The sequence below is a fragment of the Typopeltis vanoorti genome, chromosome 16, assembly GCF_054136105.1.
Source record: "Typopeltis vanoorti isolate ZY-2024b chromosome 16, IOZ_Tvanoo_1.0, whole genome shotgun sequence".
NCBI lineage: Eukaryota > Metazoa > Arthropoda > Arachnida > Uropygi > Thelyphonidae > Typopeltis > Typopeltis vanoorti.
In genome coordinates, this window is record NC_143564.1 from 98,265,728 (window position 1) to 98,291,056 (window position 25,329).

The 25,329-nt window shown below is 35.4% G+C and overlaps 2 protein-coding genes across 3 annotated transcripts in view; one reads left to right on the forward strand and one right to left on the reverse strand.

Annotated features, from left to right (window-relative positions):
• Positions 1-25,329, forward strand: part of LOC150098211 (neuroendocrine convertase 1-like) — a 194,223-nt gene that overhangs the window by 166,697 nt on the left and 2,197 nt on the right. For both annotated transcript variants that reach the window (XM_090406525.1, XM_090406526.1), the window contains exon 14: positions 19,174-19,305. In XM_090406525.1, coding sequence (XP_090262651.1) covers positions 19,174-19,305 — 132 coding nt within the window. The remainder of the gene's footprint in view (positions 1-19,173; positions 19,306-25,329) is intronic.
• The window catches only part of LOC150098213 (non-canonical pre-mRNAs endonuclease FASTKD5, mitochondrial-like), a 185,178-nt gene that overhangs the window by 34,025 nt on the left and 125,824 nt on the right, over positions 1-25,329 (reverse strand). The window lies entirely within an intron of this gene.

Below are 25,329 nucleotides of genomic sequence, written 5' to 3' on the forward strand. Positions count from 1 at the left end.
TCTTTAGGGAAGATCGGAAGTATGGGACACAACACTGCCCAACATCTAAGGCTAGCCAACAGAACCCATAGAGGGTGCCCTTCATAAGACTTTAATCTTCATTTAGTTTCGTTTCATTTCATTTCTTCTGTTTATTGTTTTTTGTGTGTGTGTGTTATTACAATTTTAACATTGTATTCCTAAAGATGTCTCTGTGACAGAGACAAAATATTGAAAAGATTAAACCTACAGTTTATTTCTCTTGGTGCTCTAAACTGTATCATGAGTATAAACTAGCATATAAGCCTAACTACTCATGCATTAACCTTGACATCCCTGCAGCCAGCTAAAAAATATTTAGGACAGAGAAGGCCACTGTACCCACTTACTATAACTGTGGGGAATTTCAGCCACCCTTTGTGGGTGTGTGTTGCTGTGCAGACTATGTATATGATATCTATGTATCATATGACTGTTCTACACACACACACACTCCTTCCCTGGAGGCTCAGAAACTTGCACTTACCCCCAAATAGTGCCACTAATTGGTTAACTGAATTGTCAATCTGTATATAGTTTTGTTCATTAATTTCATGTATTTTTACTCATATGGTAAATAATAAATAAGTCATGGTATATAGGGGTTTTACAGTAGATCACTATTAATTCTTAAGATGTGTGCATTTTTACTACAGCAGATAACCAGTGAAAAGTAATAGAAAAATTAACTACTTCTATTATTTCTTGCTATCACCTTTCCCTTAACTGTCAATCTCTACACAATTTTGTTCATTCGTTTCTTGTTTTTTTTTAGCCTTAGTCACTGTGGCTGTAATTCCAAGCAATTCCTCATGCAGAGGTAGCAAAGTTCTCCCCTCCCCAGAATATAATAAGAATATAATTAAATTTGTAACTGTAATAGCTTTGGCCATAAAATTGATATACCATGACTTATTTATTATTTACTCATATGGGAAATAATAAGTCAAGCTATACTGTTTAAGGGTTTTACAGTATTGAGGAAGATTATCACCATAATTCACAAGATGTGTGAAATTTTACTACAGTAGATAACTAGGGAAAAGTAATAGCAAAATTAACTATTATTTCTTGCTTTCACTTTTGCATTCATTTTCAATATGCCACAATGTATTTTATACTGCCTTTTCCATTCTACTTTCACATTTATTTTTGTATTTCTCTATGTTTCTATGCAATCACCCTTGCTATCTCTCTATGATACTGCACACCCTATCTTCTTGTTGTCACTGTTCTTACCTACTCTTTCATAGATTTTTTTTAGACTCAGCCTTAGTCACTATGGCTGTAATTCCAAACAACCCAAGCAATTCTTCATACGGAGGTAAAAGAGTCCCCCCTCCCCCCAGAAATTTGGGTTTCTTCATTCTTTTAAACAGGCAGATTTACCTGAAGAATATAGTTAAATTTGTAACTGTAATAGCACTTTGGTCAAAAAATTAAACAATCCAAGCCATTTCACAAATCTTTTGTGTAAAGTTCTACACTTGGAACATCAGGCAGGCTACATGAAGGCTAACTGAAACTCCAAGAATTACCAGCCACCATCTTAACAAAACATTTCACCATTCTCTCTCTCTCTACAGAGATAATGAATTCCTAAATTCTAGCCAGATACACAGCTAGCACATAACAAAATAAAGGATGTAACTAAAAAGGAAATATCTTTTTTTTTTTTTTTTTTTCCACCAAAGGACAGAACACCATGATTAAAGACTGCATCATCTATTTAACACCCACTTCAGTCATTCTCTTGATTCTAGGAATGCAGCTTAGCATTCCTTCTCTGTGGTGGTCTTGAACTGATTCAAGCTTTATTGAAATCTTTTCATCCAGTTCTTCGGCCTCTTTTCTTCCTTTAAGACAGCTTGAAGGAAGCTGCCTCCTAAATCTTCTACTCTGTATTCCACAAAATCCCATTCTTTACAGAAAGATCTGCTTATATTCCTGTCAGAAGCATTGTTGTTTTTCATGATTCACTGTTTCATCCTATGTTGCTATTGCCAAGTCCCCCAGTCTCTCATGTTTCCACAAACACCTGCTATTATTTTTTTTTATGCGACTTAGTACTGAGAACAGGCTAAGGATTTTTTTTTTTAATTTGTATAAGTTTTTTTAATATTTTTAATTCATTAAAAATATAAAACCAGGCATTTTACCTGGTCCAGAACCCCCTGCTCTTGAGACCAAAAATGGAACTTTTGAAACCACTTCAGGCCTCCAATAAGTCGGATGGTGGTCTCACAACATGCAATAAAATTCGTCTATCTCCTAAAAACAATCGCATATGTTCATGCCCATGGCAGAATTCAAAACTGCAGTCTACTGCTTGGAGAGCAGATAAACTAATCATTGAGTCAGCCAAGCCAGCATTTAAGTAATAATCTGAGAAATTTACTTTCTTTGCATTCTTACATCATTTCCTGTTTCCACGAGAGACATTACTCATGCACTAATATCTGCTTTAACATGTCACTAATGTTTACCTCAACCTCACTCCAGACACTACTTCCTTAGTTTTGTGTCTTTCAGGTGACATAATTCCATTGCTTCAATAGTACTCTCTCTTATTCTACATCCTCCTGGAAAGTGTTATATACTTGATATTCAGTTCATGTCTACCTCATCAAAGATAAAGGAAATATCTTTCTTTTTGCCAAATGACAGAACACCATGATTAAAGACTGCATCATCTATTTCACATCCATTTCAGTTATCGAAATGGATGTTAACTAGATGTCGGCCTCATCACAATTTATGCCAATAATTTTGCAAGAAATGTGAGTAGAAACTAGTTTGGGAAAATGAAGTGACTAATATCAATGATGCAAAGAAAACGTTCTGTGTTCTGGAGAATGTGAATATTATTAATGCTAGTGTATACAAAATGTGAATAAGAGCATGAAAGAAGTGGCTGATGAAATGACAAGGAGTGAAAAAATTATTCATGTGGCATCTTTCGCAGAACAAAACAGGAGTGAAGTGACTGGAGAAATGATTTTTGTGTGGTACAGCATGTGGGAGAATGAAAGAAAGTGTGGAAGTGCAAGAAACTGGAAATAAGGAGAAGGTGTTGTGTGGAGATTCAGTGATAAGAGATATGCTTTATAAGAAAGTGACAAAAGCATGTTTCCAAGGTGCGAAGATCATGGACGTTACTAAAGCTGTTAGCGCAGAGGGAAGAAGTGATGATTGTTATGTCAGGAACATATGCAATGAAAGAAGATATGGAGAATTGTTGAAAGAAGCAAAATATGAAGAGCAAGGAAGTTATAGTTACAGGGATAGAATGGAAAGGGAATTGTATTTTCAGGGAGGAGAGAGGGAATAAGACAGGAGGTGGGGCTTATGTGGAACTATAAAGCTAACAATTATGACAAACTTAGGAGGCATCTTGGAGCAGTGCCATGGCTTGAAAAGATGCAAGAAAAGAATGTCAGTAGTGCATGGGAAGTGGTCAGATTGTTTGAGAGAAGCAATATCAGGCTGCATATCCACAGTGAGGAGGATAAACCAAGTGTGGGTAAAGTGGACGAGTATGGATATAAAGCAAGAGCTGCAAAAAAGAAAACAATGTGATGAAAAAAGCCAAATCAAATTATGAGAGAAAATTAGCTAGGTAGGCCAAATTAAATCCAAAAGAGTTTTCTTTTCATTATCTAGGAAAAAGTCATTTTTCATTATAAAGGAAAAATACTATGGTAGGATGACTTGAATCAATGCTGATGATAAGAAGGTGACAGAGGCAAAGAATTTTAGTTGCTGAGTGATAATTTTGCAAAGGTGTATCATCCAGGGGGCAATTTTCCAGTTGATGATGTGACAGAGATGCATGTCAAAATAAAGGTACATGAAGAGGAGGTGTTCAGCATGCTGAAAAATATGAATGTGAACATAGCAGTGGGACTGGATGGCATATTAGCCCTTGTTAGATCTTGAATGATGGTTCTATCAAAATAGAACTGCACCATTCAAGATTTAACAAGAACAACAATATCAAGCACAAGCATACTTGTATTCTTGGCAAAACAGACATAATATTATGTCTGTTAACTTTACTTAAGAAGGGAATTAAAATATAAAGGAAGAAATTGAATCCTAAATTAAAATGAAATCGAAGAAGGAAATAAGTAATAGATTGTAGTATGCTTAAAGTATTGTCTAAAATAGATGGAAATCTTAAACTTTCAAAAAACATCAATATTAAACTATGCCATGTATAAAATCGCGTATTGTCGTGCGAACAAAAGTTCAAAGGTTGCAGTTTGACCACAAAGATGAAGTAATGAACGATGAGTAGGCATTCATGGAAGGCGCTCAAAATTCGCGTTCCCTGAAGAGAGTGATCCTCGTTCAACGAGGAGGTGACAGCAAATAGGAAAGTGCCGTAGACAAGTTTGGAGTATGGAAGAGGACGAACTCGCATAGCTTGAGACTCTCTCACTCTCTCTCTTTTGGCTCCTTTTATGTTTCTGGTTTTGGTTCCTGTGGTGTTCCCCGGTCGCATGTGCCCTCCACGTGGATTTCTGGCTCGTAGTTGCAAAGTGGGTCAACATGGCTGATATTCGATAAGACGGCATAGCAGCAATGTGTTTCTAGTTGCTGAGTGGTGCAATTCGAAGAAGTTTAGCATGAGATGACGGCAGTGTTTCGAGTTTTGGCCATCGGTCTGGTTCTAACCGATGAGAAAGCAGCAAAGGATTCCCTTTGAAGGTAAATTGTGTTAAAAACAGCAACTCTAAAAGTTTGTAAGCCCAGAAGAAACAAGGGGGATAATTCGGGATGAGCATGCGACTCCACGTGGCAGCAGATCACCATACAGAGGGACAATCCATAACAAAGAACAGACGGAAGGATCGAGAAATCGTCTAACAAGGTGGTAACGTACAAATCTTCATTTTATGTATTATCTATTAGTGACGAATGTGTAAAATGGACAGAGATTAGAAAAGAAGATAGTGAGATTTTAGAGACAGTTTCCTGTGTTATGTTGATTGAATTGGACTAGTAGTCTACGTCCATAAATTGTCTAAACCCAAGTTAATATGTATGGGCCATTAGTAGCAGTAATCTAGTTTGATATTGAGAGCCATGCTTGTAATTTAGATGAATCATGAATATGTATAAATAACTTGCCTGTTTGATTACCATTGCCTTGCTTTACTTGTAATTTAGTATTGATCTTGATTAGCTTTGAATATACGTGTTGTTAAAATTGTAAAATTCTTAGATAATTAATAAACATGATTTCCCACGTATACCTGAGTTTGTCTGAGTAAGAGATTGAATTTTACCACTCACGAAAATATCGAACCTATGCTTAGAGGGAAAAGGGGAAATTTAAGATTGTCACGGCCATGACTGTGTACTGACAACTCTGAAATTTACTTACCTACTTAAACTAGATAAAGTATTATTGATTTCTGGGAAGGTTTCTCTGGATAAGAATTTCTATCTTAGAGCTCTGACTGGCACAGCATAAACAAATAAATTTGTCAGAACTCAAAATGGGAAACGGCCCCAGAAGGTCAGTTTAGAAGTAATATCTCAGTAGGCAGAAAGGAGAACAATAGAGGTGAATTATAGGCGAAAACAACGACGTAACAATGTTATTATGTCTTCACTTTCTGCAATTTATCTATTTTACTCGCTCTATAGGGCCTCAAAGGTTATCTACTAACTTGATTCCTGTGAGACATCCCCTTTTTAACTCAGGCAAACTTGTTTGATTAATTGCTGCACCAGCCTAAGTCTAAGGATAGAAATATCTTATCCTAGGGAAAATTCATAGAGATTAAGTGTCACCAATAATATTAAATTAGATCAGGGAGCTGTGGATACCTTTAGCTTTGCAGTCGTAGTCCTTTTACTCTAAATTTCCTTTGGATATTCGCCACATGCATAGGTTTGATATTTTTATGAGTGGTGAAGTCAGTCAACATGCTCAGAACACACATATGCATAAATTAGAAAACATGTTTATTTTACACTAAAGATTACAAAGAAAAGCACAACGTCAATGACAATACTAAGATAAAGAAATGTTTAGAATTTCACGCACAACTCTCACTTTAAATATACAAATCATTGTTACATTAAAGAATCGGTTAAGCAAATACTACATTAATCATATTATCTGGTGCGTATTTGGCACAAAACATTATTCAGGTTCTTAGGTCATATAAGTTCTAATATCAGTTCCATTACAATAACTGCTGCAATCACATAATACTAGGATTCTCACATAAACAGTCCAACGAGATTTTCGAGTGTCCCTGACTATATTAAGTCATCAAAGTTCACTTCCCTTCAGAAAGGATTTAAATTTCTTCCATTCACAAATATCTAAACAATGTAATAAGAAATTTACAGTACTTATCTACACTGCATGGTCCGCATCGAGATCTTTTCTTCTGTCGCTTCTAGTGTAATTTCACTGTTGGCTTGCTCTTGCCGATGGCCCACGAATTGGATCTACCGTTGTCTGGTGCATTGCCTTGCCAGGACTTGCGCTAGTCAGCTACGGGAACATAGAGACTCTACATTGCCATCTTAGTACGATGAGAAAGCCAGAACAGAGAAATAAACGGGGGAGCTATTCAGACCTGCGCTGCCATATTTATTTAATTTCTCAGCACCCTCTTTTCGACTCTGAATCTCACACATGGGAGCTCCCCTATTCGTTCTGACTGGGTGACGTCATTCTGCCACCTTACAGTCTTGTATTTTCGGGGATGCGTGCCCACGAATTCTTCAGCCTTGGTCGTTGCGTCATAACCATGGTATTTCTGCAAAATTTGACCTTTCGTTGGCAGTGTGCTAACCCTCTTGCATGCACAGTTTTAATTCTACCGGTTAAGTTTTCACATATATTCAAAATACATTATTTCTATTTCATCGTTTTAGATTGCATAAAACCTCAGGCTTAATACTTTGTCTTTTATCTTATTCTTTCCACATCAACATGATATTGTTTTCTTGATAAATTTAAGTTTGACTGCTAAAAGGGGCAAGTATGTTGCTCCTGTATGGGTGACTCTTTTGTGAATAAAGTTTCCCATTCACGATCTAACACCATGTACTGTGTGAATCTGCAAGAGAATTGCCTCTGATGAAGTTTATTTAATCTAACTCTCAGCTCTGGCAGGGTTCTAGGGGAGTGGAAAGAGGGAGATATTTCCATTTAGATGGCTCCGAGAGAGAGAGAGAGAGAGAGGGGGGGGGCAGCAAACAACAGACCAATTAATATATCAGGAGTGGTTGTTAAAGTAATGGAAAGTTTGGTTAGAGGTAAAACCCAATGTTGAGTGGATAGGGATTTCGATACTTTTATAGCGAGAAGCATGGCTTTGTTGGCCTGTGTTAGTAATTTATGCACATTTTATAATAACGTGACAACAGAATTAGATAAAAGAATTGGCTGCTACACCATGATACTGCTGGACTTTGCAAAGGCATTTGACAGAATACCACATGGAAAACTAAATGGGAATGGATATGAAGCTAGCATGGATAGGGAGGAAATTGACAGAGAAACACCAGAGAGTAGTATATACTCAACTGGATTCCAAGAGAATGAGGGAGTCTAGTGGAGTACCTCAGGGTTCTGTACTAGGGCTACTACTCTTTAATTTGTATATCACTGATATAAGGAAAGAATTAAGAGAGTATATTCATTGTTTGCTGATGATGCAAAACTGGGGAAAGCAATATTTGATGTAGATATTCTGCAAGAGAAATTAAATAAATTGGCATTGTGGGCAAAGGATAATGAGTCTCAATTTAATGTTGCAAAATGTAAGGTTATGCACTTCCTTCCAGTTGAAAAGGTTGGGTACGGCGTATCATATTGATGAAAAAAACATTGAAAAAGTTGGTAAAATTTCTCAAAGGATTACTTGGATTTTGAAAAACATGCTAATAAGTAAATATAGGGAAGTTTTGGGGATCAGGAGGTAGTTTACAGGATTTAGACATGGGTGACCAGGCTGATGACAGATCTGTGAGATGCTCTCTGTGAGGACAGGTTGATAGCTTGTGGGTTACAAAGTTTAGTTGATAGGAAGAAAAATAGGGTATATGATATAAACTTTTAAGATATTAAAGGGGATTTAAAATTGTTGCAAAGGAAATTTTTCAGTATATGAGAAACAGAGAACTAGGTGCTATCTGTAGAAGTTGTGTAATAGTGTGGTTAGTAAGAGTTTGCCAGCCAGATTTTTTGCACGAGTGGAATGGATTGCCAGAATTTGTTGCGAATTCCCTGACAGTGATAGATTTTGTGTATAATAATTAGATATGCCAAACATCTGTCATTGTTAGACTACATGTAAGTATTCACATAATTCAAAAGGAAATGAGAAAAAATTCACTTATATATTTCATGGTTAGGTGGATTATTCTCTACAAGTCATAATACACATACACTTCTTATGTCTTAAACTTCCTGAAAGGAATTTTACTGTACTTTAATTCACAGAAGATGTAGTTATTGACAAGTCTCAACAAATAAACTGGCTCACTTAAACTGTGGCAAGGAGCTGCAGAAGGGACAAACAGTATTTTTTTATTTAATAAAAAAAATATCTTTCTACCCAAAACATTTTTTGACATTACTTAAACACAGAAGAATATGTATAATATAAAGGGCCATTAGTAACAAATTATATTTTCCAAAAAATCGATGTTGTTTTTACTGTTCTTATATTATTTATTGACATTCTCCTTGGAATGGTTCTAACATAAAGGAAATGTTCTCGGAAAAAAAATACAGCCTATTAACTGGGACATAAAAAAAGAAATCGGGGAAGGGAAGAATCTTAACCAAGTACTTGCATCATGTTGTTTGAGGAAACTGGCAACATAGAGTAGATAACTAAAATATTTTAATTATTACTTCCTATATTTTGCCAAAGTCGAATTGGCATCTTCAGAGATGCCAATCTCCTGTACTAGGTATCCAGGCCATAGTCTGCTAATCCTGAGCAGCCATAGCGGTGAAAACAGATGTAGTCCTGTCAGTTTGGCCATATTATCAGTAGTTACAGTTGCAGGGTACCTGGTCTTGGCCACCTTTTCTGAGATGCAAGGCCCACAAGTGCATAAGTTAAAAGTGAAGCTAGGGAGAGAACTCAACGGGCTAGACATTTAAACATTGTAGGGATAAAGTCATTCCCAATTGTGTAAAATTAAAACACCAGTTCCATTTCAACAAGATGCTCTGCATTTAAAAGTGCACTAGCTTCACTTCACCCTACTATCAGAGCAAATTAGTACGTGCATGTTGGTTTGCTGACATTAACGAAGCTATCTGTACACTACAACAGGAGCTCTCCACCACACTGAATGCTAACCTTTGGACAATCCTCTTAGACTTCTCAAATGCATCAGCTACCAAGGAATTCGAAAAGTAAAAAGTAGGCACATCAAAAGTTTGGCAACTAACAAAAAATGCACCAATGCCAGAAAACAGCATTGTTAGCCTATCTACTGCTATTCACAAAGCAGATGTCATCAACACGCTGTCATTACCAAAACTTTGCCATCACACCCAGACAAAAAGATTTTGTGATCCAAATCGAGTGTGGAATTTACAACCTTCCTGCCAGTGAGGCCAACAATATTAGGCTTGTTGTAGCCAATGTGTTATCACCGGCTGAACCTTCTGCAAGCAACTCACCCAACAGAGAAGTTAAAGCCCTTCCATATCTCAAACAGCAAAAAATAAAAATCCTGAAAATGGAAAGGGTAATGCTCTCATTCTAAACTATATAGATTATAATAATAATAATAATAAAAATTATCACTCTTCTTAAAGACTGGTCCACTTACTGCCAACTAAATTACAACCCCCACTTGCATACAGATCACAATTATCCATAAACTCCTAAAAAAAAAATGTCACTTGCTGGCCAGCAGATGTGTCCAACTAACTAAACCCTAAACTCTCCCCACCCCCCATATTCATGGACTTCCAAATATCCACAAAGAGGATGTACTGTAACGTCCAATTGTAGATGATATCAACTTACCTACCTGCAAACTAGCCAAACATTTAGCCGAAGTGTTTTCTCAAACTACTGACAATATTTCGTCGCATATAAAAAAAAAAACTCAGCCCATTTTAGAAGACCTCATATTCCTCAACACTGAACTAATGGTCTGTTATGATGTCTCCTCCTTATTCACAAATGTCCCACTTAAGGACACCCTGGCTCAAATCCAAGCAGAATTTCTTCACAATATCTCGGTCCTGTTTCAGTTCACCATGTATGAGGACCATTTTGTTTGGCAAGGAAAATTCTACAAACAAAGAGGGAATAGCCATGGACTTTCCTCGGCTAACTTTCATGGGCTATGCTATGTGGATGATGTTCATAATTTGGTCACATGGCCTTGGACACCTTATGCACATTCATATCCTATTTGAACAGCCAACATCCTGGATTCCAATTCACAACAGAAATAGAAACTAACAACACTCTGTCCTTCCTCGACACCCTGGTTACAAAACAACTAAATGGATCTCTGAACTTCACCATCTACAGAATCCTCCTCCCACACACACGGGTAAACACATCCATGTGCAATGTCCGAAGTCCACTGGGCAAAATTAATTTGCTCAGATAACACTGCACTCATCACAGAACTTACATAAAAAAAATACTTTTTTTGGGGGGGGGGGGGCAATGGCTACACCTCCCTACAAATAAAAAGAATTCTATCACCATGTTCCCCCTTCCCCATTGAAATACTGTGTCTGTCTTTAGCATGTATCTTCCCCACTGCTAGGTAAAGGCATCTCCCATTGTGGGAGGGGGGGTCTACTTCTCTCATGGTGACCCACTCCATCTTGGAAGAGTGTATGTATAGTTGTATGAAGGTGAAAGACAGTCGCAAACATCTGTGCCCTAGGTGGGATTCAAACCCACAGCCTCTTGGCTGAAGAGCAGATACACTAACCACTTGGCCAACCAGGCCAGTCCCCTCCAAATATAGAATACAGCAAATCCATCGCCATCCCTTGTATTTGTGGTGTACAGAAGAGGCAGCCAAGATTTTAAAGCACAATCTGATGACCACTTATAAACTGCACAGAAAACTACCACTCGCCCAAAGACCAGCTACAGCCATTATATTTACTTGGAGTGTACCAGGTAACCTGCAACTATAACTGCTTATAATATGGCCAAACAGATCAACATCCATATATCAAAGCACAAGAGCAGCCATGCTGGTTTTCACCATTATGGCTGCTCTTGATCCCTTGACCATGCCCTTGATATCTGACACAGGACCTGTTGGAAATGCAGCCCCTTTACTCCATCAAAGCAAATTTAAATTTGAGAGACTTTTGCTCAAATCTACTGCAACTGTTACCAACTATCCCAACCTAAACAAATATGGTTGCATCAAATTGCCTCTCATATGGGAAACCCTCACCAGCAGACATTCAGCCCAATGGCCAAGTACACCCAACCAAAGGCAATAGGTGGCGTAATTATAGTACTTTAGGTTATCCTGTATCTTTCTTGTTCCATTTTTGTTACCGAAATGTGCCTGCATGCATGTGTTTAATACTAGTGTATTTAATCTCTGAAGATGCCAATTCAACTTTGGCAAAATACAGGAAGTAATAATTAAAATATTTTAGTTATCTACTCTACACTGTCACTTTCCTCAAACAACACGATGCATGAGAATCGTCATATAAGCCTAAACACAAGGATAACCAAGTACTTTTTTTTTCATGGCTAGTAGGATTTTACGTCATTTGTCGAGCCCTGGTTATTGGTAACTTTCCAAGGATTCCACCAGATCCGAAGAAATAAACATTACAGTATTAGTATTATAGACATCTTTTTATATTTTTAAAATTTCTATGATGGAACAAGCACTTCAAGTGGTGGTCTTTCAATGGAGGCTCACTTTAAACAGATTTGATGAAATGAAAAATTAAACTTCAGAATTTTTTTTGTGGAATGGAATAATTAGAGATGCCATCAAAAGAAAAATAGAAGGAAAAAGACCTAGAGGAAGGGTGAGGAAAACAATGGTAGATGACATGTTGAATGGAAACAGATACACAACCTTGAAAGAGAGGGCTCAGGATAGAAAGTGGAAGGAAAGTTTTTGCTACTAAAAGAAGAACCTGCTCATTTGCAGAATACTTAAGCCATACATTCTTCCTTTAAAATGTTGCATCTGTGTACAAAAATATTTCAATTAATATTAACACTTAAAGGAGGCTTTGCAGATTAGACTAAATAGTCTGTTCATTGCCAAAATAATTTAACTTTTTCTAATCCTGAATTTTAGTAATGATAGGACCAGCCTGGTTGGCTAAGTGAGCATATGCACTTTCCAAAGAACTGGTTACTGGTTTGAATCCACTGTGAGCACAGATGTTTGTTTTTAGGTGGAAGGTAAACTTCATCACCCAGTGTAATACCACCAACACACTTATTGGAGAGCTGAAGTGGCTTGAAAAAGTTCCTTGTTTGGGCTCTAGAACAAGGTTTCCATACTATGTAAAAATAAATAATTCAGGAAAACAAGTTAACACATATACATGCGGTGCTACCACAGAGCAAAAATTAAGAGAATCCAGCAGAAAGCAATCTTTTATGCAAGCACATTACATCATTTACAAGTTGAAATATACTTTCAAACAAATATAAATGTTAACTAAATGAATGCAAATATTTTTGTAGTTTAGCAGTTCTTCAGTTAATTTTTGGTATCAAGACCATGTTTCTTAACATATATATATATATATATATATATATATATATATATATAATAGGTTTAATAAAATAAACAATATAATCCAAAAAGTTTCATAAGTCATTGGACTTACATCAAGGGTATCAAAACTTATAAAAAAAAAAAAAAAAAATTTTTACACATAGCAAATGCTCTAGGAACTTCATGATTAATACATACAAACAAGTGGCCAAAATTGGTGTAGGATTAAGCCTTAATTTTTGTTACGTTGTGTAGCATTTCTGTGGCCTCTTTGAACTTTCTTGTAAAACAATTATGATCAATATGTGGCATTTCTTGCCAAACTATTGGGTGGCCTATATGGAAAGCTAATCCTGATTTGTGCTATCTTCTTTTTTCAATGTCTTACATGTTCAGACATGTGAATCTCCTTAGACCTGGCTGGCCTACATAGCAAATGTAAACTTTTTTTTTTCTTTTTTCATGGGAGGATGTGGAAGTTTGGGAAGATGCAAGAACCTCAAACTCTTATACATTGGCAAAAAAGCCACTTTAACGTTGTAATCACAAAGCAACACTGCAACTTTGTCAGTAACGTTCCTGATGTGAGGCAACATCAAGCTTGCATTCTTCAGATCTTGTTTATGTAAAGGTGCTGTCGGAGGTGTATTAAGAATTTTGTTAATCTTCTTCGGTTCGTACCCATTGAGGGCGAGAGTATTTCTCAGATAGCACGGTTTTTTACTCTGTTTTTTTTTTCCTTTTTTTCTGCCGTACTGAAAAAGTTGTAGGCTCTATCTCAATGTCTTCATCATACCTATCTTTTGTAATGGATGGTGGTGTAAAGTGGCACATAAACATCTTCCAGTTGCAGTGGGTTTTATGTATACTGAAAAGACAATCTTTTTTCTTCTTCATTTACTTCAAGAAGAATGTCAAGGAATGGTAATTTTTTGGGTTCTTTTAGTTCAAAATTGAATTTTATGTTTGTTTGTTTGCAAGTTTATTAATTTTATGTTTTGGTTTTCTGATCACTTGTTTGTATATATGTACTAATTGTGAAATTCTCATAACATATGCTGTGTGTAATTAATTTTTTTCTAGTCCTTTTTATATAAGTTTGGTGCCCCCCTTGATGATCTAAGAGTTTTTGGGTTATATTGTATATAACCCAAATAACCCATGATGTAAGAGTTTTTTGGGTTATATTGTATATAAATGTAATTTGAATTCTACTCGTGTTGCAAACACATAAGCTTGTTATTTAAACATATATTTCTTAAATGCTTTTTTATTAATTTTTTAATTTATACCAACTTGTTCCAGTGGTGGACTTTTCACAGTTTACCTTGGTTCCCCAATGAAAATAGTGGGAACCTTGTTTAATCAAGCAATGCTGCAAACAGCATTATAGTTCATGTTGTACAATCATACTGTTATTGCTGCTGCTTTTTTTTTTTTAAGCCAATACAGAATACAACTGGTTGGCTAAATCCCAAATTGCCATCCTAGCGCTTTCAAAATCTAGGTGGACATGGACAGCTCCTAACAGAGTGGTCCATAAGGTAATATCTGGACATAAGTCAGAAGTCCCAAGTTGGTTCTCTGCATTCCTTAAAATTTTGTGGAGTCCTCCTCCCAGTTATCAAGTTTAGATACTTATCAATAGAAAATAAGTGGATCTGCAGAAAAATTAAGGAAGAGAACTACCATGTTGTCATAATTGGTGTTACTGAAACAAGAAAATAAACAAGTGAGTCTTCCAAACAATAACTATAATACATTGTATTCAGTTGATAATGGTTAGAGAAAGGAAAGAGTAGCTATGATATTCTACACTAGACACAAAGATGATAATCTTGAACAGCAAGCAGTTTCGAGTAGAATGTGGAATTGTACAATGATTATGGTACCAAAGAAGATTTTACTAAGAAAGAAGTACTGGAATTTTTTGTCATTAGAAAAGGCAGTTAACAGAAATGGGGTTCAAAGGGATGGATAAGCAATACAAGATTCTCTCAAGCAGAATCACCTAGCTTAGCCTCCCCAGTCCAACTCTCACCTCCATATGATGAACAGGTGGCTAAGGCATGTGTCTAATGTTTGTCACCTGTGTGGCTAGATAATTAAAACATCGTTAATGTATCTAAGCCATTAAGAGCCATACTGTAGGTTTTAGAGTGAAGGAATCAAGAGCACTTTGCTCAAAAGCTTCCATGTAAAAGTTAGCAATTGTGTGTGTGTGTGGGGGGGGAAGTGGTGAGCCCATGGCCATACCTTCTTTTTGTAGGTAAAATTTATTTTGCCATACGAAGTAACCAGAATGTAGTACGTGGACAAAGAGGGCTGTAATGTCGGGCGGGATTTCAGTTTATATTAAACTAAAGTTTTACTCAAACACAGTAGTTGTCTCCATAATTTTCCAAAATGTAATAAGGCCATCAATCCAATATATATAAAAGAAGCAGAGGCAACAAATGCAAATGTGAAAACTAGAGGAATAAGTCTCCTCAATATTGGTTATAAGTTTTATGCAGAAATATTTAATTTCAAAACTTAAGCAATTATAGCAATAGTAGAATATTAATTTGGTAAAGAACAAAATGGCTTCTGAGAAGGGCAAGGATGTACTGATGCAGCTTTTACATTAAAAATTCTAATAGAGCAGCACCATGAATTCAACAGAGAAACACACACACACAGTATTTGTAGATTACCATAAAGCCTTTGATAAATTCTTAAGGAACAAACTGTGAATCATACTTAAGAAGTTAAATATTCTGAATTAGTTATTTGCAGCAATGTAGTGAAACAATCAAATCAAAGAAAAAAATTACACAATTGAAATCAATAAACAGAGGATGTTCAATGTTACCACTCTTATTTAATATTTATATAGATGAAATAGTATAGAAATGGAAGAAAAATATAAATCTAGCATTTAAACTAGATTGTAGAACTATACTGAATAACTTTTTTGTTTACAGAATAACCATAGCAAGAAGTGGAGATAAACTCCAGAGATCAATATATTCTTTAACTTTAATTGCTAAAAAATTTAGAATGTAAATATCAACAGACAAAAACAAAAATCATGGCTTTTAAAGACCCATCTCCAGTCAGCCAGAAGTAAAATCATGATTCTTGTTCCTCTTTATAATGCTTTTATCTGGCTTGGTACAGAGTCCACTATGATTATGTGACTGTGGAAAACCCCAACCGGCTTGTCAACAGAGGCTGGCATTGGGGAGGGAATTTTTATGATTGTAGATGCATGTGTTCACAGGGATGGTTTGCCTGTTCTGGGGGATGAAAAACCCGAATTTCCGAGCAAAAAAATTCCTAACCTCTGTGTATAAGACTGACTAACTTATCTTTAGTTGAAAAAGACTAGATAAAGGTTCCTCACATCTTGGATGGGGATCTAATTCAGGTCTTTCCGACCAAAGGACTTCATCTATACTGACTAAGCTACGGTGGCTCTCAAGTAAAATCATGATTGAAAATACAATATGAGAACAAACTGACTGCTTTGGATACATTGGATGTGCTATATAATATACAAAAGAAGCTGACACTGAATATCAAAATTTCAAACTTCCTACAGATAACAGAGATGATCAACAGTATTTTCAAACCTAACCAAATTCAAAAGCATACAAGAATAAGAATTCTTGGCTCATATTAGTAAAGCCTTCTCTACTGTATGGAAATGAATTATGGACAATTAAAAATTGCAAAAGAAGAAAAAAAAAACTGAAATATGAAAAGAACTAAAAACTGACTCGATATTGGACAAAATATGAATGAATACTGGAAGAAGGTGGCATTTGACAGAATACTGCATGGAAACCTATTTAAAAAAAGTGTTGGAGCAAACAGGAATGGATATGAAGATGGTATTATGGATAGTGGGTGGTCAACAGAGAGTAGCATATGCTGCAGTGGAATCTAGTAGAATGAGAGTGATTAGTGGAGTGCTCCATACTAGGAGCATTACTCTGTCTATTAATGATATGGAAATAAAGAGTATATTTAGTTGTTTACTGATGATCATGCAAAATAGGGAAGAGCAATAGATGATAAATAAAGTGATGTAAAAATATCTTGGATGATTTAAATTAAGACTGTGTGGTTAAAGGTAATGGCTATCAATTTAATGTTGAAAAAGATATTACAAAAAGTTATGCACTTCGGGTTGAAAATATTACATAATATGCATCACATTGATGCTGGAATGCAAGAAATTGATGAGGCATTGATGGGTAATGATTGACAGAGTTGAAGTTCAGAGGACACAGTGCAAAAGTTGGATGTTGAAGAACACAATGACAAGTAAAGAGGGAGATTATTATCCCTCTTTATAATGCTATAATTTGGCTGCATTTTGACTGCTGTGTACAGATTTGGTCACCTAGGTTTCTTGGGGATCAGGAGGTGGGGAGAAGATTCAGAGATGAGTGACCAAGCTCATGACCAGTCTGTAGAATGTTTCCTAGGAGGATAGATTGAGGGTGTGTGGGGGTTGCAGAGTTTAGCTGACAAGTGGAGTAGAGGGGATATGATAGAAACTCATTTACTAAAGGGATTATATAAGATTGACATAAAATCTAGTCACAGTGTATAAAAGTTAGTTTGAGTCATCTGCGATGAGTCTTCTGACTCCACTATCAACATCATAATAATTACTATTATTATTGTACGAGCATTTCTCTGAAGCCCAAAGAATCGTCGTAGAAGACCCAAACTATTCGTACAATATCTGTTGCACCGCTCCTTGAACCCATTAACAGAAAAAGCACTCGCAACTGACCCTGATAACCTATTCCATTCATTCAACTCTCTAAACTACTCCTCATACAATTCACTCTTACTCAAACTTCCAATGATAACCTCATGTTCTGCATCCTCTAGTTAAGTGCTGAAACATTTCCCCTGCATGAATCCTACAAACCCTTTAAGTAAAATGTTTCTATCATATCCTTGTTATTTCCTATCAACCAACTTTTGCAACACACAAACCCTCAATCTGTTCTCATTGGGGCATTCCACAGGCCTTTCACCATCTTGGTCACTTACTTCCGGAACCTCTCTACCACTTCCTCATCCCCAAGAAACTCAGGTGACTCTAGACCTGAGCACAGTAATCCAGATTAAGGCCTTGTAAAGAGGAATGACAACTTCCTTATCTCTGCTAGTTAGTGTATTCTTTAATAGTCAAGTAATCCTATGAGCTACCTTGGCAACCTTAGTAATATGTCTTTTAAACTTGAACTGTATCCTATAATGCTCACATCCCTAGCCTCATCTATTTCTTGGAGTGCAGTTCTATTAATGTTGTGCACAGCATGCAATTTATTTATCTCAAAATGTATAACTTGACATTTTTCCACATGAAACTAACCACTATTTTTTTGCCTATACTGACAGCCTATTTGAATTATCCAGCAAGCGCTCTCTCTCTCTCTCTTTTCTTTCCACATCACTTTAACTATTGCTTACCTGATTTTGCATCATGACAAGCAACTGAATATTTCCTTTCAAATTATTTCCTTTATCATATATGTACAAATTAAACACTAGTAGCACAGAGCCTTGCAGCATTTCATTAGACACCTATTTCCTCTTGGATTCTTTTCCCCCCCATATGCTACTTTTTGATCAGCCATTCTCATACCTCACATCCATATAACCAGTTTCATATCCATTCCTATTTGTTCTATTTGGCATAACAGAGCACTATGTACAGGCCTGTGTAGCCCTGAGGAAGTGGCTGTTGTATCCAGTGCTGGACTACCTGAAGAACGATGTTAATTTGAATGACTAAACATAGGGTTTTTTGGAAAAAAAACTAAATGCTTACATAAAAATTGATTTCTTGTAGAGCTGCTATACAAAGTGAGCTGTGAGAGTTTTTTTAACATTAACTTAAACAGATCTAATGGCCTTCAGTTATCCCCTTTATGGGAAATATTACTGTATCAATCTTATATAAATTCCTTATTTTATTATATTAATTTTTTTTATTTTATTATTTTTTTAAATGAGGAATTCACTGACTGTCTGCTATCATACTTATATTGCAGTGGCACTTTAAATAAAATTAATTATTTTATTGCATTGTATTTTCTGTTCCATTGTTAGCATACTGAAGATGCCTTTTGATATTTCCACATAAGCTTGAATTTCTATCTTCAATTCCTACAAAGATGACAGGTTACATACCTATTTTGAAGCAGTTGAATAATTCATGGAATTCATTCATGCTATTCCCCCCCCCCCCCCCCCGATGGACTTTTTTCCCTAGTGAAAAGCCAATACTAATAATATACAAAATTATTATATGTTAAGTATTGCTGGTAACTTTAATGTCACCATTACTAAACATTTAAAAGCTGCTAATTTAAATAATTGTGATCACTTAAATAGGAGGAAGGTAATAACTATGGCAAATTGAAATCAGCCAAACTTGTCATGCATGGAACAAAGAAAAGGCCAAACCACATGAAAGAAATGAGAAGATATGAAAATGAAATAGCTAGAACAATAGATAAAATGCCGGTAAGTTTAATATGTCCTCCCCATGTACTTATATTATTCAAATAACTTTTTTTTTGCTTCTTCTTTATATTAGGTGAAATTTGCAGAGAATTCTGTGAAATTCAAAACCAGCTGACTCAGTTTTCAAAATAATGCTTATACTGAAAGTGTAAGTATATACCATAGAAATCAGTAAGTGGCTGATCTCCATGTGTAAGAAACATTTTCTGTGTACTATTATTTTTATGTACTTCTATGTGTTTTGCTCTATTTTTTGTTTAAGTTCAAGATTAAAACCCCAAACTTCTTTTAAGAGGGAAAAGCTTTGCTTGCCTTCCTAAAAACCCACCAATTCTGTAAAGTAGAAAAAAGTTCTAGTTGGTGACTAGAATCAAATGTATAATGCCCTTTCTTCTGCAGCCAGTATCAGACGTATGTTACAGGCTATGTAAGTCATTGAAATAAAAGCTACAAGAGAAAGTGGTATATGTTTTCGTTGCATACTTTTCCTAATTCAACTGATCTGGAAACAATGAATAAGTTCTCTCTTGCTTGTAAATTATTAGGCAGTGAAATTACAATGATAACCACTAGTGCGATATCATTATTATTATTACGTAACACCTCCAGGGAGTCCAAAGACTCATCAAGGGAGGGCAGAAACAAGTTCATAGATCATCCCCATAATGTTTATTTAACACATCTTTCTAAAAGGATAATGTTACAACTTAAGGGAAACCCCATTAACATAAAGATCATCCAAGCTTATGTACCCACAGCTGACAAAAGTGAAGAAGATTTTGAAGAGTTTTATGAAACACCTAAAAGAGATTAAAAACCTAACAAAGAAACATGATATAAACATAGTGATGGGTGACTTCAATGCAAAAGTGGGAAGAGGGGATGATGGAGAAATTGTTGGCGAACATGGCTTAGGCACCAGAAATGACAGAGGAGATCGCCTAGTCCAGTTCTGTCAGGAAGAAGATCTAACAATAGCAAATACCTGGTTTAAACTTCCACCCAGAAGACTGTACACTTGGAAATCGCCTCAAGATAACCAATATAACATTGTCAGAAATCAAATTGATTATATACTGATAAATAAAAGATTCCACAGTAGTATAAAGAGTGCAAAGACTTATCCTGGAGCAGATATCTCAGACTACAATCCCATAATTGCAGAAGTACGTCTTAGATTAAAATCAGCTAAAAAATCACAAGAAGAAAAAGAAAATTGATGTAGAAAAACTGAAAGACCCAAACATAAATAAAAGTGCCAAGACACAGCTTAACCTGCGATTACAACAGATTAACATAGAAGAAAATAAAAGTGTGGAATCTCTTTGGAATAGCTTAAATAATGCCATCGTAACAACAAGTATTGAAGAAGTAGGTTATGTGAATAATATAAAACAACAGGAATGGATGACAGATGAGATTCTTTTTCTTATTGATACAAGAAGAATGTACAAAAACAAAGACCTTGCCAGGTATACAGAAACACATAACATCATCAAGAAAAAAATAAAAGAAGCCAAGGAAAATTGGATGAAAAATTTATGTACTGAAATTGAACTGCTTCAGAAGAAACATGATAATTTCAATCTGTATAAGAAAATCAACGAAATTTCTGGAAAACTGAGGAAAAAGCAAATAGTGTCTCTAAGAGACGAAAATGGAAAAATATGTAACAGAACTTTTCAGTGATACTAGACAGAAGCCTATAAATATAAAAGATAACATTCAAGGACCAGCAGTCATGAAATGCGAAATAGAGAATGCTATACGAACAAGTAAAACAGGAAAAGCCAGTGGACCAGATGGTGTGCAAACAGAATTTTTAAAATTAATAGAACCAGATAACATCAAACTTCTTGAAAAACTATTTAATAAAATATATGAAAGTGATGAATTTCCATCAGATTGGCTCAAATCTACATTTATCACTGTCCCAAAGAAACCCAAAGCGAATTCCTGTGGTGACTTCCGACTTATTAGTCTAATGAGCCAAACATTAAAAATATTTTTGAAAGTAATTCAGAATCGTATTTATAGAAAAAGTGAAGAAACTCTAAGTGAAACACAATTCGGCTTTCGGAATGGTTTTGGTACTAGAGGCCCTTTTCTGTACCCAAATATTGATACAAAAATGCATAGAAAAACAGAAATCTGTCTTTGTGTTTCATAGATTTTGAAAAAGCATTTGACAAAGTCAGACACACTAACTTAATAGAAGTCCTTCAACAAATAAGGCTAGACGAACAAGACATAAGACTAATAACAAATCTGTATTGGAATCAGTCAGCTACCGTTCAATTAGACATTACCACCAGTGATATTAACATCAAAAGAGGAGTGAGACAAGGATGTGTGCTCTCACCACTCCTGTTCAACATATATGCAGAGGTAATCTTTAAAAAAGCATTGGAAGAATGTTCAGAGGGAATCACAATAAATGGAAAGATTGTTAACAACCTTCGATATGCAGATGACACCGTGCTAATTGCAGATAATATTATGGATCTCCAAAAACTCATTGACAGAGTATACATAGAAAGCCAAAGAATGGAAATAAATATAAACATCAAGACAAAATACATGATCATCAGCAAACATCCAGCCTCATCAATGAAACTGACACTCAGTGGGAAAAATATTGATCAAGTGTCAAGATATAAATATCTTGGTTGCTGGCTTAATGAACGGTGGGATCCAGAAATAGATATAAAGACAAGGATTGAAGTTGCACGGCAGTCCTTCATGAAAATGAGAACACTATTCTGCAATAAAGACCTAAACATGGAAGTCAGATGCTGAAATGCTACATGTGGTCTATTCTGCTCTATGGAGTTGAAACATGGACACTGAAGGTGACAACCATCAAGAAAATCGAAGCCTTTGAGATGTGGCTATACAGAAGAATGCTAAAGATATCATGGACAGAAAAAATTACCAATGAAGATGTCTTAAAATCCATTGGCAAAGCTAAACATCTTGTACAAATAATCAAGAAACGAAAAACATCATATCTTGGCCACATCATGAGAAACAGCAAATACCAACTTCTATAAACTATTTTGATAGGAAGAATTGGTGGCAAAGGAACTAGAGGAAGAAAAAGAATATCATGGTTTGACAACATCAAGACGTGGACAGGAAAGATCAGTGCACAACTGCTCAGATTAGCACAAGAGCGCAGTTTGTTCGCCAAGATGGTCGCTGACCTTCGATAGAAGATAGCACAATAAGAACACATCTGCTCTTCAACCCAAAAACAATCCTAGTAAATTGGTTAACACTAAGTTAATTTTTATACTAGAATTCCAATGTTTTTTAAACAACCTTGTACTAATTTCTTCCAGAGTTAACTTAGATCTAATTATTGTTAAACTTCAGTATTGCCTGCTACATAGTCTACGTTGGGTATTTATTTTCAGAGAGAGTAGCATCATTGGAACAAACAGCCCTGGCTCTGTGTGTTAATATTTTAAATATACTATATTATTGAGCTATAATGTTGAGTTCAGTGGGAAGAATAGCATCATTGGAACAAACAACCCTGGCTCTGTGTGTTAATATTTTAAAGATACTGTATTATTGAGCTACATGACGGTGATTGTATAAATATCTTCTAATGTGTACTGACCTTTTATAAATAGAAAGAAAAATATAATGTACAATTTGAAATGTTTGTGATTTGTGTATCTAAGAAGGGCAGACAGTTATTTTATATTTTTATTTTTTTTAAATTTGCTGTGAAGTGGATTTTTGGAAGATGGTTGTTCAATTAACTGCACTATAGGGCCAAATAGCAAATACATCCAGGTTTGAGTATAGCCAATGATAAGGTCACAACAATGCAATCCTAACATAGCTGCAGGTCGACTCATTGTACATTGTTTTGTGAACTTAGCATTTGTAACCTTAACAAGCTCAGTCAAGGTCATGCTTCTGCATGATACCTAGGCCAGTACCAAAATAAGAAATAGTGGTGTATATTGAACATGGGCTGTATGAACCACTTCCTGTAACAGCCAACAGCATTTGTTTGCACATAAAAAGATCCAAACAGAATACAATAATTCATTTTTTTTTTTATCTTCTACAAACCAAATTATAGATCAAGATATAATAATAAAGCTCTTCAATATTAATGGGAAAAAAAACAACTGCATTCTTGACTAGGAATATGTTATCAAGCATAAGTTTTTTTCATGTAAAAGCACCCAAAATTCAAAAACCTCATACCTATTCCCAATTGTTGATAGCTGATAAACATCTAACAAAATCACTTGTCCCCACCCTCACAGATAATTCTCCATTCTTTCTTTGTGTGTGTATTAAAAAAATTTTCACCAATTAAAAACTGTATCCTAAAAAGTTTGGACATCATGATTAGTAGATACTGAAGTAATATCAAAGCCAGTGAGCCACCAAGACTGCTGATTTAATAAAGTCTGTACTATGTTGATAATGCATTTACTATTTGGCTCCATGGTTAAGACACAATAGATGCATCTTTTTAGTGCATTTAAACAGCAATTCCCAATAGAAAAATAACCAAACTGTCTGTTCCTCCATGATAAACTAGTCACATGCCTTTCAAATGGTTCATTATCTTTTTCTATTTATAGAATGTCAACATACACTGGAAGATACTTATACAAACACTCACGCCATCATTCAGCCCAATACAATATCTTTAAAATACTAACATGCAAAGCCAGGCTTTTCGTTTCAATGAACACACCAAACTCTATTATATTTGATGTAGTAGAGTTTGGTGCACATTTTTAGTAGCTATAACCCCTAAAATATAGATAAAATACTAAATGCTTTTCCCACAGGATCGCAGCAAAACTATTACCATTCCTTATATATTCACATCTGGAAAGATAGCCAAAGTTCTTAATAAATATAAGCTCCACACTACATCTAAAGCTAGCAATCCTCATTCAGGAGTGTATGAATGAGGCACTTAATGTATTAAGCTATTTCATGAGTACCCTGTACTCATGAAATAGAACTTCCTGTGTGTCCAGATTAAGCTATTTCATGAGTACAGGGTACTCATGAAATAGCGTAATCTGGACATACAGGAAGTTCTGTCAACATCTGCCTCAGAGAACCTAGGAAATATATTTGCCACCAACGTTATGGCAAGTCAGGACTGGCACACATGCTTTGGACACTTTCACATATGATATGCCAGTTTACCAAAAATCAAGAAAAGCCTACAGCCCTAAATTGCACTACTTAGTGGACTTGATTGGGGTTCTTGGATGTTGGGAAATTATCTGAGAATGAGTGGTAGTTTAATGCATCCATATTTGTTGCAATTGAAATAGGATCGTGGGAGAATCATGGAATTAACATTAATGGGAGAAATCTAAATCATTTATGTTTAGCAGATGGCATTCTTTAGCCAAAAATCAAGATCAAGAAGCTCAGAAAATGCTAAATTACCTTGACAAAAAAAGCAGGAAAAATGATTTAAAGATTAACAAAACTAAAACAAAATTTATGATAAATTCAGATCAAATTGAACTAAAATTAGCAGACAATCCTATTGAAATTGTGGATGACTATTATTTACTTTGAGCTGTTAGCTTTATGAAGAAAAAAAAAACATATAGAAGAATCATGCTAAGAAACAAAGCATCTTGGCTGCAAAAAATTATTTACTTGTCGCACTTAAAAAAAGCTATTTAATACATGCACTATTTCAGAAGTGAGACTTGGGCAGTGACTGAAAAAACAGGAAGATGGGCTGTATGTGGCCTATCTTCTGAAGAAAGAAAGAGAAGGCTGCTTGACACATAACAAAAAGGAATATAATTAGAAATATAGAATTGAGAAATGACTGAAGTAAAGCAGATTCTGAATTACTGTAAAGCACATAAAAGGAGATGATTGGTCCTATTAGCAGATTAAGAAATTAAAGATAATCAAAATTGCAGTATATGATAGTATAAGGTGACTGGGTATATCCACGATTCTGATATTCTTATACAGATCCCCAAAATCTCTTTTCAAAATGCT